This window comes from Ostrinia nubilalis, chromosome 10 (assembly GCF_963855985.1).
Source record: "Ostrinia nubilalis chromosome 10, ilOstNubi1.1, whole genome shotgun sequence".
Lineage (NCBI taxonomy): Eukaryota > Metazoa > Arthropoda > Insecta > Lepidoptera > Crambidae > Ostrinia > Ostrinia nubilalis.
The window spans coordinates 6,568,063-6,588,743 of record NC_087097.1 but is presented as its reverse complement, the minus strand read 5'-3'; the positions used below and the strand labels follow the sequence as shown (position 1 = coordinate 6,588,743).

Here is a 20,681-nt window from a genome sequence, read left to right as displayed (position 1 = left end):
CGGTTTCAAACACTGTCAAACTGCTTTTTAAAAACTTTTCATTTGAATAATTGATAGCGGAGCGCTTTTCATTAAAAACACCTGTGCCTTGGATTTTGTAGGCCACTAGTTAAAATAATTATTCAATTCAAAACAATTTTTTAAATAGGACAATCAAATACAGAGCATGATCTTTTTCATTTTTCTGGGACCAAGAAAAGCTAGCTTTTGTTAACCTAGTTGGTGAGACTTGCCATTATTAAAATTTTGTCATGGTTGGTTTACATTTTTTTCTTTGTTACGTGACAGTTACAATGTTAGAATTTATGGTATTGCCATTATAAAAATAACTTGTAAATGTATACTGTAGTTATTAGGCTGTATTTGTATTGATGTACACATGCATATAATATTATGGTAGTGGTGTAAACGTCGGCTTAACTTAAAGCATAATAAGAATATCTTAAATATAGTTAGTTATCATATCAAACATATAGATAACAAAAACAATCTTTAAGGATATTGACAAAATAATTAATTTTGGCTTGAAACGTAATAATTTTTACACGTGTAGTGTTTTAGTACAACGTAGTATTATCATTGAAAGAGCAAAACTCCATGGCTTTAGACAATAACTATCGCCGATTGAATGCCATTTTGTTGTTGATATTTTGATATCATTGTAATACACATTATAATACCGATTAACCTATAGCTAGTTAAGTATAAAATTTGATTTTTTCCTGCCTAGATATTAGTTATGGCAACAAAATGGTCGCCAAGAGACTTTTAGTCTGTGTTTGAGAGCTTGTCATTGTCATATATTTATCTAGGTAGTGAATACAGATCAAAGGTAGATGGCCTATTCTAATATTATCTGTTAATGTAACTACATATATTGGTAAATAGCATCTATTCGAGGTTGCCCTCGCTGTATTTTTAGTCACAACTATTTTATTATATGGTAACACTGTTCGGAGATTCTAGTTTACACTTGTTAGTACAATTTGTAATTTTTAATTATGCCTGTGGCACAGGAATATGTCAATAAATATTGTATTGCTACCACACAGATTACAAAGCAGTATGAAAAATATTAACAAAAATAAAATACATTTTTGGACTGAAAAAAATTTTAAACTACACTCTGCATCAAATAAATCGCACCTCTCGCGACAAGCACTTTCAAACGTATGCATCCCCACTTCCTACCAATATTGGCACCGTTTAAAAGCCTAGTTCTAAACTTCATTTCATTAAAGGAAAGGTTTTTACTCCAAAAATGTGTCTTTAGAAGGATCCAGAGTCACTTCTTCAAAAATTGGTAGTTACGCTTGTGCCAACTTTTATGGTTATAAAACTGTTAAGTTGGGATTAATCGCTATCCATCTGTTAAAGAGGATACGTGTGATCATTATTTAGTTTTATAACCATTAAATTTGGTCTAATTGATCCCAGAGGTGAGCCCAAAATGAGGTCTATTTTCAAGTCACATTTATGGTATATGTTAATAATTTATTAAGAAATTAAATGTGTTTTTCTTACAGGATATTTATCGGGCTTTCAAATAACACCAATATTGTTGGGGCACCATGGTTGTGTCAGAAGAAAATCTTTGAAGTTCGCGTCGCGGAAGGTGCGGTTTATTTGATGTTGAGTGTAGGTAAAATTGGACAGATGGTGGCATAATTTGACCTCTGCAAAGGAGAATGCCCAAAAGTGGTATCGCTCGAAATCTAATTGTACATTGAGGGTACCACACCGTAAATTCCTTTCTTCATTTGTAATGATTTGCGAAAGTAGTAAGAAATTGTAAAACCTCCGGAATAAAATCCGATTTTAATAAAAAGTATTGTAACAATGAGCTGCAATCAGCAACACCTATCACCGAGCAACGACACTACGTAGTTCGCACGGTTGTCAATAGATGGCGCTGTTCGTAGTTAGCTCGCGATATCATTTGATTTTTTCCTGTCCTTAAGTAGTCAGGGCTAACCACAAATCCCTTTCCCCTTGCAAAATGGTATAAATAACATTGGTATGCACGCAAGATTATTTTGTGTTTATATCTGATCCTTATCAAATAACGCTAGCTTTGGCGTAGCTAGGGTTTTTTTTAGGCAGGGTAACTATCCACAAATATAAAACAAGTATTCTAAGGTAAAACCTGTAGCTATGCCAATGGACACCATTCATTTCACTTAAACCAAAATTACGTCAAAGTCCGGAGTTTTATAAAAAAAAAAATTACTGTGCCAAATAGTCCTGTATGCATACTATAAATTAAGCTTTATTCGATTAATGTACAATGAATTTTATAGCGATACCAACTCCCATAGTCACTTGGGCATTCTCCTTTAATTAAATTAAAATTAGGCACTTACAGGGCAGATATGTACCATCCTAGACTGCATCTCACTTAACACCAGGTGCGATTGCGGTCAAATACCTGCCTTGTCTAGCATAAAGTGTAAAAATAAATAAAAATTAACAAATGTTTCAGTAGTTTGTGTAAAATAGCAAGAAACATAATAAATGATAACTACAGTGCAGTGATCGCAATAATTTTTTATCATTGTCAATATGTTTGTGCCACGACATTATTTAGTGCAATCTACTGATAAGAAATACTAGCAGTTATAATACCTATAGGAATTGATTACATCGCGCGTGTTCCAATTAGTCTGGGTACCTATATAAATTATATTTATGGTACATATGTATTAGTTTAGCATAGAACGGTTTAGGTTTAGAATATGTATTCGAGGTATGTTTTGTAATGTACATACTATTATGTGATATAGTATGTTAGGTTTATGCATAGTTTTTGCTTGAACATCTTGAAAGGTACCGGTAAAAAGTATGTAGATGTGAGTGGTTAAAGCTAGAGTTCCACGCTAATATATAATGTGTATAACTTAGTTTATAATTGTATATTGGACATATTATTATACATTAAATGCATAGAATGCCTGACCCCATATCATGTCGTACCTGGCTTTTTGAGATGATAATAGTAATTTATATTGTTAATCAACTGTTTTAGTTCAATGGAGTCCTAGTAACACTGCGACCGGTTGCTATAATGTTTATAGCGGACTTATTAATATGCTATGTTAACAAAGCAAATGTTAATGTTTATCATATTGCCATAATAATAGAGGGTTGAATATGTAGCGTTAGTTGTTAACTTTCTGCAATTCCTAAGATTTTTTAAATTGCTCCGTATTGGCTCAAAGGATAGCTCAGTTGAGACAATAATTAAATAGAATTAAATAATGTGGCAAAAAGTTTATCAATATTATTTTTATGGTCTAGAACAAAAAAGTAATAATAAGTAGCTTAAACTCTCAACAGTTTTGAAATAAGTTTGCACTTTATTTATTGTTTTCCGCACTGCTAGTGATTTGGATACTTATAAACAGTTAATCTACACTACCATTTCAATTTACAAAGATTTTACCACCGATTTTTATGAGATATAGTCAGAAACATGACAAGATTTATTATTTACTTAAAATAGTAGAAAAAGTTAACAAATTCAATGCAAGATAGAATAAAGTTATTTGTCTATTATTTTATTATTGTAAAGGATGACTATTTATACTTCAAAAGTTAGTTACTTAAATATTACAGTTCTGTAACATTTTATGCACAACATGTATCTTAAGATTTAGTTCCAACGGGACACAATTTCAATGGGACACATTTTCAATCAGACACATTCCCACGTGGACACAGTTGCAAACTGACACAATACAGTCAGTCGAATAAATGAAAGTGAAAATGAAATAAAATAACTATATTACAATTAAAAACAAAATTAAACAGAAATAAGCATATTCGCGTACTTTCCTTAAATCAATAAAATAACGTTAACATAACATAGACCAGTCAATAAAATTTACCTTGGCTTTTATGAGGGGTTAGGAGATATGGAAAGACTAGCGGCCGCCCGCGACTTCGTACGCGTGGATCCCGTTTTATTACCCCCTTCATCTATCTTACGCGGTTTAGATTTTTTCATACAAATGTTTTTTCCCGCTAACTCTAATTTTGCAATATCCTGTTGTCTAAGCTTTAAGTTCTCTAAGGTACCTGCATGCCAAATTTCAAGCGTCTAACTTAAGCGGTTTAGATTTTTCATACAAAAGGATTTTCCCGCTAATTCCCGTTCCTGTGGCATACTCCTAAGTATACTATAACCTGCCCAGGAGTATTAAAAATAATTGTACCAAGTTTTGTTAAAATCCTTCGAGTAATTTTTGTTTCTATAAGGAACATACAGACAGACAAAAATTTTACTGATTGCATTTTTGGCATTCACTAATCACCCCCTGATAGTTATTTTGAAAACATATTTCATGTACAGAATTGACCTCTCTACCTCTCTCTACAGATTTATTATAAGTATAGATAGTCTAACACCCAGACCGGTCACAGAAATTAAAATGCATCATTTCAATTTCTGCCCGGCCGAGAATCGAACCCGGGACCTCTCGGCATAGTAGCACAGTATATATATGAGCTAAAGCAGTACGGAAGCTTAGCCCTTTCGGCGAGTTAAATACCTACACTTCAACTGAGTGTTAGGGTTGGCACTCTTAATCTTTATAAAATAATAAGGTTCTTACTTACTTATTTATTAAAACGTTTATTTAGGTTTTTTTATTATCAAATACCTAATGGAATAAATTAATTGACTAAGTAGTTAACAAAAAAATAAAACGTTAATTAGGTTCTATAATGATCGAATACATAATCGAATAAATTGATTAAGTATTATAAGAGGCCGGTAGAAGATCTATTCTCATAAATAAAATACCGGATACTTACTTTCACATACCTATTGCCTCATTTTAAATACAGTTCATCACTTAGTACAAAAGTGTGCGGAGCAAATTACTTTATCAAATAGAACACATAAATTGTTAAAAAGCGTAATTACGTAATTTAAAAAGATCTATTACAAAATCAGACGTAAGCACTTTATTTAAAAAGTAATATTTAATCATTTTTACAATTCAGAATTATTACGAAGTTTAAAAAATGAAAGTTCTGGTTTTGAAGATGCCCAGTTCAAGCAGCCGTATACTACGCAATACACTCGTGGCATGTTTTTAAAAATACAGCGGACAGCGCATGCAATAAAATTATTATTAAAAACACAACGCGCGCGACACTCGCGACGGATGGACTGCGAGGTTCGCTTAGAGCTCGTGTAAAGCGTGCGTCTGTGTGCGTGAGTCTGATTTCGAGCGTTTGTATGAAGCTTCCGTACTGTTTGATTTATCTACTGTGATAGTAGTCCGTTTTGAACCACTACACCAAACGGCAGACGAATACATACCCATGCCACAGAATAAGTAATAGTACAGGTACAGAAGGATTACTCCGTAAGACGATTTAAATAAATGCGAGTCTTGCTACGACGCGATACAGTGGAATTCAGCTCGCACAGCACTACGTACCTACAATTTTATTCACCTACAAGTTTTGTCTCTTTCTATCGCGTGCCTCTGAACTCTTCTTACGCTGTTAGGGTTGCTGTCTAGTGAAAAAATAATTAATCTACTTATTTGTTATGACCTACGTATGTAGGTAAGTATGCATTCATTATGGTAAACCTTGGGAGAGGCCTTTGTCCAGCAGTGGACGTCATTTGGCTGAAACGAACGAACGCATTCTGAGCAGTAGTCATGGTAGGTTAGGTTCCTATACTATCCTAAGAATTATTGATTACCTACATGGCCAACATACCTTTCAGCATCTTTGGGAAGCGAAAAAAAAAGATAAATCCGGTAGATTACTTTTCGAATTTAAACACCCGAACGCCGCACAATATTTCTTTCTCTTTATGTCCATTTTTAAATAATACTATGATCATAGAATTATAATCATACTACAACGCACGCCAGCGTCTTGACGAGCGCGCGCGTGCGTGACACTCGACTGATATAATACCCGCCGGCGGGGCGCTTCGCTGTAGGTAATTATCGGATGTACCGCGCGGAGTGAGCCAGGCCTGCCCATGCCCATGACAATTAACACATTTTATTTTATTTTTTTCATTAAAACATTTAACTGATGATACAATAATTGATGTGTCCACGTGGGAATGTGTCTGATTGAAAATGTGTCCCGTTGAAATTGTGTCTCGTTGGAACCAAATCTTATATTAATAATTTAATATTTTATAAAAACATTATTATACATTATTATACATACACACCAAAATAATAACGGGAAAGACATACAACTTGTATTTATAAATTTCTTGTACAAGGTTCTTTTTAAGCCTGCTTGCCAGTCAAAAAAATTGTGAAAATTCTTCTCATTCACACAATATTAAAAATGTTGACAAGTGAGTATCATATTAATAAATAAATGTTATTTAAGTTTAACAAGTCTTTTAAATAAATTATTATTTTGGTGTTTGTACACTCTGTCAGACTATACATTACATTATTATTTATTACAGTTACATAGAAACTAGTGCAATAAATTATTATTTATTTTTCATCAAAATGGTTCAAAGTTTTTGAGATTTTGTTCCTATGTTTTTTATTGATTAAATTGATGTTCTAAAACCGCTATAAGTGGGCTAAATTGACGTTATATTTTGGTTATTTTACTTTGTTTAAGATTTGGTCTCTTGATTGGAAGGCATAAAAAAGAATACGACTTTACAAGTATGTAAAAAAATGATGACACACTGCGTACCACCGCTTTTGCAACGTTGTGTATCAACGTAGAGACCAGCCTTTACTAATATTATGTTAAGATTTTTTTTTACTAAGTAACTAAACAGTTCTGTGGGCCAAAGTTTAAGAGTAGGCGCACACCGTTTGTTTTTCGTCGGCCGATAGTTTAGTCGGGCAGTTGATCAGAATGGGCATGTATGGGAGTGCGCACACTACGCCGATTCGATTTGGCCGATTCTTCATACAATTTTAAATCGGGCACAACTATCGGCCAACTAAAAATCAACGGTGTGCGCCTACTCTAAGTATTGCTGTTATGACCTATCTTTATCCAACATGTTAATTCAAAACATTTTTAATTGTCATTCCATTTCATTATGTAACAATACATTTATTTTTTTACTTTTTTTTACGTTGTGTGTCAAATAAATCTAACAAATTAGTTAAATTGCCAGTAGGTTCTTCTAAGATAAAAATTGCGCATTTTTTATCCCATTTACTTGCCAATGTTAATTTTATTATGTTACGGTTTTTTTTCGTTAGTGAGAGCTTGCTGCTTTAAAATTGTTAATTTATTTAAAATGTTCTGTTAAGACCTTGCACCTGGATACTTAGATATGCCAAATAGTTTAAATATTAATAAATGATAACTATGTTTGATAGGACAACAGTTTCTAAATGATGATGTCGAATATACTAAATGAAAATTGAAATTACGAAATTAACTAATGGATTATGTATGTTTTAAAACAAACTAAATTACTTAATAGTTATTGTTTAATCAATTGAAGACATGAATGGATGAAGGTGATATGTCGCATTTTGGGGTTTTCGCTGTTCTATGCTTGGATAAAGGTGTCCTTGCATACAAAAGGTTTTAAATCTTTAAATAACACTTTCATCAACCAAAAAAATACTTTAATAGCCTCAAACGTAGTTATTTTAAAGTTTTAGCATAGAACAGCGAAAAATCCGAAATACAACATATTATTATCACTTCCATCCGTTCAAATACCATTGAGATGTAATGCTCAGGTGATCCGTCGCGTCTTTCCGTTCTATACATAGCCAGAACGCAAGGGTGTGAAACTAATCGAGTATAGTTTGGAGATGACTTTATTTACTAAGCTCCTCCAAACTATACACGACCAGTACGCATATGCTGCGTACTGCTCGCGTATACTTTGTAGTGACTTAGGTCAATTATCTTACTCCAAAATATACATCGCCAGTACGCATACGGTCTAATCATGTATGTATTGTAATAAGTGCGTGATTACAATTTATACGCGAGTAGTTGCATGCTAGTCATTTTGACTTATTGACCTCTCTTTCTATTACATATTATCTGCGTGTCTACTTTAAACATTGAATCATCTTTCGACACGTGTCATTGTTTTGATAAAGGATTTTTTGGTGTTTCTTATTCTGCCATAGAAAAGATATTTGTTTTGGGGCTGATATTTCACCAATTGTCGTAGGTATGGAAATATGTCAAAATGATTTTATTCTTGAGATAAAAGTTAATAAATAAAATAAATAATTAATAAACTAGTTACTTCTAGTCCCAAACTAAGCAAAGCTTGTACTATGGGTACTAGACAACGGATATAAACATACTTAAATACTTTTTTTTGTAAATACGTACTTATTATACATAGAAAACATCCAGTCCAATACAAACAAATATGTTAATGCACACAAATGTTTGTACTGAGCGGGAATCGAACCCGCTACCTCCGGAATAGTAAGTAGTCCGTTTCGAACCACTACACCAAACGGCCGACAATACAAACCTAACATTTGAATAATATTGTATTTAATGCACGTTGAACTTTCTTCTCTCACTCTCTCTCATTTTAATTAAATTGTTATTTAATTTGAAATCTACCTAATCAATTTAATTTCAAAAACCACTTACAATAGTGTTAAAAATCTAGATTTATTATAGATTCAGTAAAATAATAATATTTTATGTAATAATATCAAATAAATGTGATTTTAAATATAGTTCCATATTTTACTGAATTTTACTAAATCAATATCAACTAAACATACTCTAGTCAAGTGTAAGTGGTGTAGTAGAAACTAATCGAGTATAGTTTGGAGATGACTTTTTTTACTAAGCTCCTCCAAACTATACACGATCAGTACGCAAAATTCGTGTATAGTTTGGAGTCACAGATTTACAAACAGGCACTACAAAATATACACGAGCAGTTTCCTATGGGTGCGTTCTGGCCATGTATAGAACGGAAAGACGCTGATCCGTCTGCTCGTCTGCCTCCTATCACATAAAAAAAAAATGCATTTGTGAACCCTATGCAGTTGTAGTACAAAAGTTAATTTGTAGTTATTTGTCACAACAGTTGTGTTAATTTATGTGAATAGAATTTATTTAGTTGGAATACCTATGTGTTTTATTCAAATACCTAAAGAACTGCCTCATCATATAAAGTACCTATACTGGTCATCACAAAAATCGGCCCACCTACGTTTTACAGGAAAACTCGTTTCTACTGACACAATCATGGTGCCCCAACAATATTGGTGTTATTTGAAAGCCCAATAAATATCCTTAAATAAAAACACATTAAATTTCTTAATAAACGATTAACATAAACGCGATATACAATAAATGTGACTTAAAAAAGACCTCACTTTGGGCTCACCTCTGGGATCAATTAGACCACAATTTTTATGTTTATAAAACCAAATAATGATCTCACGTGTCCTCTTTAACAGATGGATAGCGATTAATCCCAACTTAACAGTTTTATAGCCATAAAAGTTGGTTTAAGCGTAACTAACTATTTTTTTGAAGAAGTGACTCTGGATTCTTCTACAGACACATTTTTGGGGTAAAAACCTTTCCTTTAATGAAATGAACTTTAGAACTAGGCTTTTAAATGGTGCCAATATTAGTGAAAAGTGGGGATGCATACGTTTGAAAGTGCTTGTCGCTGGAGGGTCGATTTTTGTGATGAAGAAAATTGGTGGGTATCGAACACAACGTCAATACACAGTACCTAGGTAGGTACTAGAACACTTGCGAGGTTTTAGAAAGGTATAAAATCACTACACAGTACCATAATACTCTAGCTAGAGAGTAAGATTGATTTCATTAATGGAAATGAACTAAATATCATAAATCTTGTGGTTTTCACAATCGAACTGTTAACGGTTTAACGTGCCCTAAAATATTTGATGAACCAGGTTGATTTAAGCGCTTTAATGACCACAACCAAACCACAACGACAATACGTTTTGCTATGAATTTTAGGATTGCATGTAACATTAATTTCTGAAGTTTTCTATGACAGCACTTAACATCTATTTTAAACAATTGGAAACTAGGTTTGGCTTTCTTTTTCTCATGACACATCCATCGTAGTCACTCACTCATGAGTCATTTTACATGTAAGCAGCTCCTATTAGACAAAGTGGAGAGCAAAAAAATATGTCCTAGGTATATTAAGGGATAAGTTCGTACAAGAGAAAAAGGACGTTCGTACGAGAGAAAAGAGAACGTTCGTACGAGAGAAAAGATAATTATTTGTACGAGAGAAAAGAGAATATTCGTACGGGTGAAAAGAGAACATTCGTACTAGAGAAAATAGAATATTCGTACGAGAATAGATAATGTTCGTACAAGAGAAGAGAGAACGTTCGTCCTTCAAAGAAATAATAATGTTCATCCTTCAGAAAATAGAGACCAAATTACGTTGGTCTATAAAAAAAAAAACTTAAAACTCATTTATTTCTGTAAGTAGGCTTTAAAAAAGCACTTTTACACGTCCCAGTATTAACCCTACCACTGCTTCAGGACAATAAATGGGCCAGAGCTGAGAAGAAGCAGCGCAAGAAACTCAGACACTATTGTCAGCCTCTTTTTCAATGGTTTACAGGTTTTCAAAATACATAGTTATAAATATTTATGCGAGCTAGGCAGTTACGCATCCCAAACATTTTTATGTTTTAAATAATCATCGACTTTCCTAGTAACCCTTTTTCATTAAGTTACTTTTAATATGTGCTTTGAATTTATGAATGGGTAGTTCTACAACAGTTTGTGGTAATTTATTAAATAATTTAATACATTTATTACTGTTTTTATATTAATACTAAATAGTTTATTGCTTTCATAATGTTTACAATATATTAGCTAGCAAACATTAATAGCCAGGGGGACAGGTACTAATGTTGGCATCCACCAGTGATTGGCACTAATGTGATTTTTATGTAGATACCTATTCATCGACTAATAAACAATAAATAAAAAATACAGTTGTAGTGAAGGGAGACGTCATATCTCTGAAACTGTTCACCACCGCGTTGGAAGATGTTTCATGTTTTCAAGCTTTGACTGGAGAGGATTCAGTATAATAAATATCAACGGCGAGTACATCACCCACCAAGACCTCTTCCTCTACTTTAGCATTTAAACTGTACTTATTTAATCACTAAGCCGCGCGGCTTAGTACCTAACTCTACAATGAAAAAAACATTTTATGTAATTATAATGAGATAACAAAATAAGTAAGTACCTAGGTACATATTCTAAAACCGTAGACACTCATGATTGATATGGCACTTAGTAGTAGGAAATAATAGGCATAATTCAAATGATAGTGTCTAAAAATATCCTAAATAAACTCAAACAAAACACGTGTTATTTTGTGTCAGTTTATAACGACTGATTTTATCTTGACGCCCTTTCCGTCCGATGGGTGTAATGTTTGTCGTTATCAAACAAATCGCGGCATGATAAGAATGATAAGCGCCACGTAACGGCCCGTGCTACGAGTGCGTGTAGCGCGTAGCAGCCCCGTAGCGATATCGTGAAAAGTGTGGAGGAAACGCGGGAAAAGCTCGCAATCGCGCTCTCGAGTCAGTTGGCTCGCGCCCGTCGTGAGAGATGGCCGTGTCCGCGCGCTCGCTCACGCTAGCACTCGCGGCGATCGCGATCGTAACCGCGCGCGCTCACATTCCCTCCCACGATAACATATTCAGAATACAACTGTGGGACGCCGAGGGCCTCAGTCGCGAACCCATCACCACCCAGCCGCCCACCACAGTCCACGCCAAACACAAGTTGAGGGTCAGCTTGGACTCCCTCAACGACGCCATGCTGGAGGAGTGGTACGGAGCCGGCAGGTTTGCGAGGCACCGGGTGCGGCACAAGCGCCGCCGGCCTCGCCACAGCGGCGACTTCCCGTGGAAGTTCCACCACGGCGGCGAAGCCATTAATGTGCTCACGTACGACAACGAAGTGCCGTGGGATGTTATCGAAGCCCAGAGACGCGTGAATGCCAGTGCAGTGAGTGACAGTGCCAGTTCCCCTGAGGAGCGGGACGTTTCCCCTCCGATGACGCTGCGCCTTCCCGAGGAGGTAATGAGGGCAAACAAGTTTGTTTGTTCTATATAAAGTCTCCTTTCAGCGTTATCGTCGCCCGAGGTGGTTAATAGCCATTCACTGAACTGATAGCCTGCCGGCGTTGCCGCAGGGATTCCTATTCAAGGAACCTTTTCAGAATGCGCCCTCGAGCGGCGATGCGTTGATAAAAGTGAATGCCCTTCATTGTTTTAAAAAAATATTTTCCGTTGGCTGCATGTAGATTGTATCGCCCCTGGTGATGCGGGTGTGAAGCAAAATATTTTTAAGGGAGATTGGCTCTCACAGTGCGTTATCACGAGATATAAAGCAGGGTTATCTCGCCGTACTAAGGCGTCGACGTTTGTTTTGGAGCTTATCGGTACTTATCTTTACACTGGCATTTTGTGATATCTTAATATCAAGTAGGCGAGGCACTAGTATTGATATTATCAGAGGATTTTATTGTTCCAGGAAATAGAACCCAAGTTACATACTATAGATTGTTTTGCGGGCGATAACAGGCGCCACTTAAATTGATTAATATTATGTAGGTACTTACTTATATGGAATGCATAGCATTGATACCAAATCAATTGAACAGCAACCGGTTTCTATAGCTAATAATCTCGGTCAGAATGTAAATGAGTGCAAATAATACCAGTTCCACCTTAAAAATTCTGGCAAATATCTACGAGTCTCAAACCAAGAAAAATCTATTATACTAGCTATGTAGAACTACTTTATATTCCAGTTGAAAATAGAATATCTTTTCTATTGTAGGTCAGCCTGCCGGAACCCTCTGATTTGAATACGGTTTGCACATGACCGGTTTTCGCACTGACCTTTCAACATTTCACCTGGCACTGGGTATTAACCTTTTACGAAACTATCGGCCGAATACTGAAACGCCATTTAAATATTTGACGGCTTCTCAAATAGTTAAGCAGCTCCTAAACTTACATTTCGCATACTCAAAACAATATCTGAGCAGTTCTCAATTTTTAAGCACCTCTCAAATTAAGTAGCACTCAAACGCCACTTAAATGAATTTTCGCATACTGAAACGCCATTCAACGCTAAGCACTACTCAAACAACTGTCAAATCGTCTTAAGCAGCTGTTAAATTTGAGAGTGCTTGCGCGGTATCTTAAATCCTATTGTTATACCTAAAACGACCTAAATAGTGGTAAATAATGTGTGTCATCGTTATCATTTCTTTCGAGCCTCGAGGAAATACCTAGATCTAATCGCAGGAACGCAATAAGGCTGAACGCTATTGAAAAATATTATTATAATGACAAGCAATTCCGAGCGAGGTTCCGCGTCTCTAAAGAAACGGTGTTGTTTCTGGATTCATAATTTGGAAGCTCTTTGAAACCCCTCACCAAATGCCATACAACCAATGGACCAAATACTTATTATAACCCTACTGTTCTACGCAACGGGAAGTTATGAACGTGTACTAGGTGATATCTTCCACATCTAACAGCCAACTGTGCATCGTATAGTGCACGAAGTAACAACCAAAATAGCTGCTATGAAATCGCTTTACATAAACATGCCTATTTCTGAGGATTAAGGGGACATCGCATAGCAGCATTTCCAAGAGTTGTTGATTTGTCAATTTGATGCTCTGTCAGTCAACGATGATAAATGTCAATTGTGGTTACGTTTCGGTCCACGATCGCCACATAATAGATTTCAACAATAAAAAGTATCATATTTAAAAATATTTTTTTAATTAAATAAAAATGCAAGCATTATTATTTTTATATGATAAAACGAGATTTGTATATAATAGAAACTAAAAATAAACTGTTCTATGTTAAGTTGATTGAGTATATTTCCATAAAAGACAATACATAACCAAACGATGCTGCGTGTAATGGATAAAAGACGTAAAGTTATCATTTGTGTAAATGAAAACATACTTTTTTTGGTAAATGTTGCCATTATGTAAACATTTGAGAGCTGCTTAGCTGATCACGGCTTCAAATCCGTTGAGTAGCGTTTGAGAATACCATTTAAAATTGAAGGATACTTAAATTTAGGAGCCCGTCAGCTGAGTGACAGATTTGAGTAGTGTTTCAGTATTCGGCCGTATAACGGCCGAATACTGAAACGCCATTTAAATATTTGACGGCTTCTCAAATAGTTAAGCAGCTCCTAAACTTACATTTCGCATACTCAAAACAATATCTGAGCAGTTCTCAATTTTTAAGCACCTCTCAAATTAAGTTGCACTCAAACGCCACTTAAATGAATTTTCGCATACTGAAACGCCATTCAACGCTAAGCATTACTCAAACAACTGTCAAATCGTCTTAAGCAGCTGTTAAATTTGAGAGTGCTTGCGCGGTATCTTAAATCCTATTGTTATACCTAAAACGACCTAAATAGTGGTAAATAATGTGTGTCATCGTTATCATTTCTTTCGAGCCTCGAGGAAATACCTAGATCTAATCGCAGGAACGCAATAAGGCTGAACGCTATTGAAAAATATTATTATAATGACATGCAATTCCGAGCGAGGTTCCGCGTCTCTAAAGAAACGGTGTTGTTTCTGGATTCATAATTTGGAAGCTCTTTGAAACCCCTCACCAAATGCCATACAACCAGTGGACCAAATACTTATTATAACCCTACTGTTCTACGCAACGGGAAGTTATGAACGTGTACTAGGTGATATCTTCCACATCTAACAGCCAACTGTGCATCGTATAGTGCACGAAGTAACAACCAAAATAGCTGCTATGAAATCGCTTTACATAAACATGCCTATTTCTGAGGATTAAGGGGACATCGCATAGCAGCATTTCCAAGAGTTGTTGATTTGTCAATTTGATGCTCTGTCAGTCAACAATGATAAATGTCAATTGTGGTTACGTTTCGGTCCACGATCGCCACTTAATAGATTTCAACAATAAAAAGTATCATATTTAAAATTATTTTTTTAATTAAATAAAAATGCAAGCATTATTATTTTTATATGATAAAACGAGATTTATATATAATAGAAACTAAAAATAAACTGTTCTATGTTAAGTTGATTGAGTATATTTCCATAAAAGACAATACATAACCAAACGATGCTGCGTGTAATGGATAAAAGACGTAAAGTTATCATTTGTGTAAATGAAAACATACTTTTTTTGGTAAATGTTGCCATTATGTAAACATTTGAGAGCTGCTTAGCTGATCACGGCTTCAAATCCGTTGAGTAGCGTTTGAGAATACCATTTAAAATTGAAGGATACTTAAATTTAGGAGCCCGTCAGCTGAGTGACAGATTTGAGTAGTGTTTCAGTATTCGGCCGTAACTAAAGTTGCCCATGCATGTTTTGGGCTAACTCACCCTCAACTACAGCCTTCGGAACGGGTATATAAAAATGTAGAGTTTATTAATATTATTATTTTCTGAAGTCCATCTTTTTTACTTAGTGAAAATAAATACATACATACATTTTACTATGAAACAATCAAAATGTTACTACGCATTACTAAGACTTTATAAGGAGCTCTAATTAAATAAATAGTTACCAGCGAACGAAATGAAAACTGGTGCTAAATAATATTTTGAACTTAGTGCTATGGTAGAGAAGACTGTCTTTGCTATTAGTAAGTTGTGGCAGCAGCCATAGTTAGGGATTATCGGCAATGATATTCTAAAATAAAATTTTATTTCTACAGTATTAACAGTACTTTCCCTCCAGGTGGCATTACAAAATTCCACCCTGTAGAGATCTATCTATAAAACCTACGAATGATACCTACATGCATTTAATGTACATTTAGTATAGTATAAAATTCATAATTTTTGATTTATAAAGTTATTAATAAAGTGTAAAGTCCGGCTACATAACTAAAAAGTCTTTACTAAGCGATCCTTCTTATAGTCCTAACAATGGGTAAAACAATTTTCCACTGCCTGCTAATAAGTCAATGTCCATTTTATTCGCACGTCCGACTTCTGAAATAGCTGCTAAGTGCAAAGCGTAGAGTTAGTGGACCGCTCTACATGCGATAGGAGTTAGTTGAGTCGAGATGTGGACGAGATTACCATCAAATTAGAACTTTGAACGTACTTTTGAACTTCCCCGTTGCATTATTTGAATAACTCTACAGGAATTTACACTACCCATGTTTAGCAGGTAATAAATAAGTTCAGCCTTTGACCACGGTCGGTGTAACCCAAATACCTATCTGGGAAATATTAATTAAATTTACGTACTTCATAGGTAAATATAATTTATTTTTAACGCATGTACTCGTAGTTTAGGTAGAGAACTGCAACTGAATACTAAAAACATCAACATTTCTGTCTACGACAATCCACAGCTGGACGTAAGCTTAACGGAACCTCATAAAGCACGACGTCCCGCTTTTCTATACATACAGGGTGGAAACGATAAGTGATCTCACTCGATTATTTCTAAACTATACAAGATATCAATAAACTAGTTACTGATCCTGAAAGTGCTTTATGAGCTCTATCAAACGGTATTAATAATAGGTTACAGAATAAACTGGATCTATCCGAAAATTCAATGTTTTCAGCTTCCATACATTTGGTAAAGTCACATTATTTTAACCCTCGCTGTACGAGGTGGGGTGTGACACACCCCAGTCCTTTAAAAATCGATATAATTTTAAAAATTTGCAAGTGCTGAATTTGAAATTCTCAGTAGCTGGAATTATGCCCCTGCTGCTTCGATCAGAGTTGCAAAATCAGTCCAACGGTGACTACCAACTGAGTTACATGCCTTTAAAGTGCGTGTGGGTGTCACACACCCCACCTGGTACGGGACGTTGTTAAAAAGTTTAAAAAATAATCTAACAGTTTTGGTGTAATTTATATATTTTTAGCTTTGTCAATTGAATAAAATTCAATACAAATAATATTTTTCGTGATTTTCACGGAATCTGAAATTTTCAAGCACTTTTAGTCAAATGAGATGACTTTTAGTGCGAATCTGGAAGTTTAGTAGTGAGAACCGAAGATGTATGTGAACATACACTTATGGGCTACAATTTCAACTTGGTGATACAATTTATGGGCTACTGAAATGGAATAACATATTTTTTAAATAAATAACATTGTTACGCTCCCATTTTATGCATTGAGCTTACTCATTTTCTTTCATCAGAACTGTGGTAAGTTCAAAATCGATGATCAAAATAAATTTATACCCTTCCAGTTTTTAATTTATTTTTAAATTATAAGTAAATATCTTGTACTTTATTAAATAAAAACTGTTGTTATAATTAAAGGCACTAATTAAAAATTATACATAAGAAACTGATTCCTAAATTACAAGAACAACGGAAATTGTGTCTTTTTGTTTTTTTATGATAAAAATATTATAATAAATATTTTCACCTCAGAGCTTTTCTTAAACCTAATTAGCATACGTAAATAATCATTATTAAATATTAAATTCCACCTAAAAAAATATTCAATGAAAATTTTATCACTTTGTATATTGGGGTATGACATACCCCACCTGGTACGGGACGTAACTTTTAGTCACCTCGTACACGGAGGGTTAAAAACTACACAAGATATCGTAAAATTGATTTCTGATTCTAAAAGTGCTTCACAAGCTCTATCCAATGGTATCAATAATAGGTTACAGAATAAACTGGATCTATCCAAAAATTCAATGTTTCCTTCTTCCATACATTTAGTACTACCACAGTGATGAAACTCATCTCTTGACAATATTATAGCAAGTAAAGCCTAAAACCAATGTTTTCCATGAATCATTTTAAATGATAATACAATTCACGAGTTTATTTTAAGAGTTTATTATTAAATAATAAAAAAATTACACTTCTAATATTGTGTGTCTGGCATACATTTAGTATGGAAGCTGGAAAAAATGAATTTTCAGATAGATCCAGTTTATTTTGTAACCTATTATTGGTACCGTTTGAAAGAGCTCATGAAGCACTTTCAGGATCAGTAACCAGTTTTTTAATATCTTGTATAGTTTAGAAATAATCGAGTGAGATCACTTAACGTTTCCACCCTGTATAGTCAACTTTAACCACCAAATGTAACATAAATCTAATTCTAAATGACCCTTAAGTTGGCTAGCAAGAAATGTTCTTATTTAGCTTTGAATATTGAAATTAACGAAATTTTAAGCAAAATTAAAATTTCCACAAACAGAAAACAAGTGTGGGTGTTTTATTTCGCACGTCTACGACTTCTAAAGTAGCTGCGAAGTGCAAAGCGTCAAGTTAGTGGGCCGCTCTACATGCGAGAGTTAGTCGCGCCGAGCGTGCGGACGAAATTACCTGCAAACTTTACGAAACTTTGTACGTAAATAGAATAAGTATTTTTTCACACTTCGCTTGGTTGATTTCGAAGTCTTAAGCGGTTCGTATGATTCGAAATCGTCACCTTAGAGTGAATAACTCGGGAATGCATTTTTTCTCACACTTATGCATTTTTTAGACTTATGAGGTTTTCACTATAAGGCGTCGAAATGTTAGTTATCGTCTACCGTCTGCAGTATAGTAAGTATAGGTAATTTCGTAATTTGATACTATTTAGAGTTTGATAAAGCCAAATCTAAAACATTTATTGTTCTCGACAACATACTCGTATAGGACACGAAACTAATAAAATCTATTCACGATTTACCTTATTACTTATTAGATTATTATTTTTGACTAGCGGCCGCCCACGACTTCGAACGCGTGGATCCCGTTTTACCCCCTTAGGGGAGGAGTTTCGTAAAATCCTTTCTTAGCGGATGCCTACGTCATAACATCTACCTGTATCTCTAGCATGAGCTACTTTCGTCTTCGAATCGTTTGCGTATTCGACAAAATTCGATACTCAAACTTTCAATTAAACGATAATGTGACAATTTTGATGCTCAAAATAAGTTTCGTGCAACCATTTCTCATACCAAGTTCATTTTACGACATGTTCACAAGGGCGCTGTTGTAGTTTTCGTACTAAATATTTTGATGGCGATTCGAATACGCAAACGATTCGAACTCGAAAGTTTTTCGTGCTAACCGTACTGCATGCCAAAATTCAGCCCGATCCGTCCAGTCCAGTGGTTTGGGCTGTGCGTTGATAGATCACTATGGCAGTCAGAAATCTCGTTTAAAATAAAAAGTACTGTCTCTACCTTATTACAAGACAGTGATAGGTTATTGGTACTTGGAATTGACTTTAAAAGTCGATATACAGCTTTATTATCGACTTGGCAACTCCACGATCCAACAGCTGGAACGACGATATCATTAAGTAACTAGCAGCAAATTGCTGATGATTGAGAACATCAGTTTGGTTTGGCTGTATTAAGGGGGGCTTAATTGTTATGAATTTCTAAGCTGTCGCAAGAAATCAGAGTTTCTATGATAAGTAACAGTCTGATTTGAATTTGTCCGAATCTGACTTTAATCAAATCAATATCCATATCCATTCTTGGAATTCTAAATTAAATTTTATTGATAATAGAGTTGAGATTTTGTAAGTGATTTCCAAGATTTGAAAATCTGACAATAATTCGTTGCCATTCGTACTTATGCTTTATTTTCTGGTCAAGTGAGGAATTTAAATGTAATAATATGTATTAAGCTTAGCTTAATCCTATGTAACGATAATCTAAGACAAAGGTCTTAATCTGCTTGATAATCTTAACTACCACTTGATATACCGATGTTCACGGCATATTCAATCAGCCTAACTCAAATTCACTCAAGCCATTCATGTGTTAGGCAGGCAATAAGCTGCTATGATGCAGTAGGTATGTATTATGTAAACCTATAGCGATGCCACATCATACTATGAATTTAAACGTAAGTTATTAGCACTACCTACATTTTGGTTGCTTTACTACTATTACAACTACTCATGATCTAGTGATTATAGGTTTAACGCTTAACTTAGTCAGTGCCTGAGGTATGGGAGCGGCACGGGAGGGGTGACATTTACATAATGAGGGCTATCGTTTTAGCGCTCACCAGTTAGCGCCACTGTAGAGTAAGGTCCTGTCACTTGCTAGTAGCGAAGACAGTGGCGCCAACTTGTGAGCGCTAAAGTGGTAGGAGGACTATCGCATTTGCACTCATCAAGATGGCGCCACTGTAGAGTAAGGTCCTGTCAATCGCCAGGGGTGCCAACTGTTAAGTATAAAAACGATAGGCCCTCATTATGACTTGACAAAGCATACAAATCTGTGTGCTTCCCATGAGTTTACGTTAGGTGTGCTCGCTAGCGACTACGTAAAAAAAATGACATTAATCGTATGACATATTGTGCAGCGCCCCTAGCGGCTACTTTCAAGAAACAAAATCTTCATAGAGATTTTAGACGTACTCGCTAGCGAGCACACCTAACGTAAACTCATGGTAGGTACACTGAAGCACATTTGAAGTCTCGTTGATATTTGACGTCCCAAAAACACCGTGCTGTCAAACATTTTTCTTTCTTCTTTCTTTCTGTCGTCTGTAAAATATGGTAAGCTAATGAGTTACAAAATTAGCCTTGTATAAAAATCTGGTTTCATTAAAATGCTCAAAGCTAGGCTTTGATGTGTATTATCATTACCATACTAAGTTAACTCTAAAGGCTTCGTATCGTAGACGTGTATAAT

General features: G+C 34.9%; 1 protein-coding gene across 1 annotated transcript in view; it reads left to right on the top strand.

Moving 5' to 3' along the window:
* Nucleotides 1-11,590: 11,590 nt before the first annotated feature.
* Nucleotides 11,591-20,681, top strand: part of LOC135075733 (G-protein coupled receptor Mth2-like) — a 114,488-nt gene continuing 105,397 nt past the window's right edge. The window contains exon 1 of the mRNA XM_063970192.1: nt 11,591-12,075. Within this exon, the coding sequence (XP_063826262.1) occupies nt 11,602-12,075 (474 nt within the window). The 5' untranslated portion in view covers nt 11,591-11,601. The remainder of the gene's footprint in view (nt 12,076-20,681) is intronic.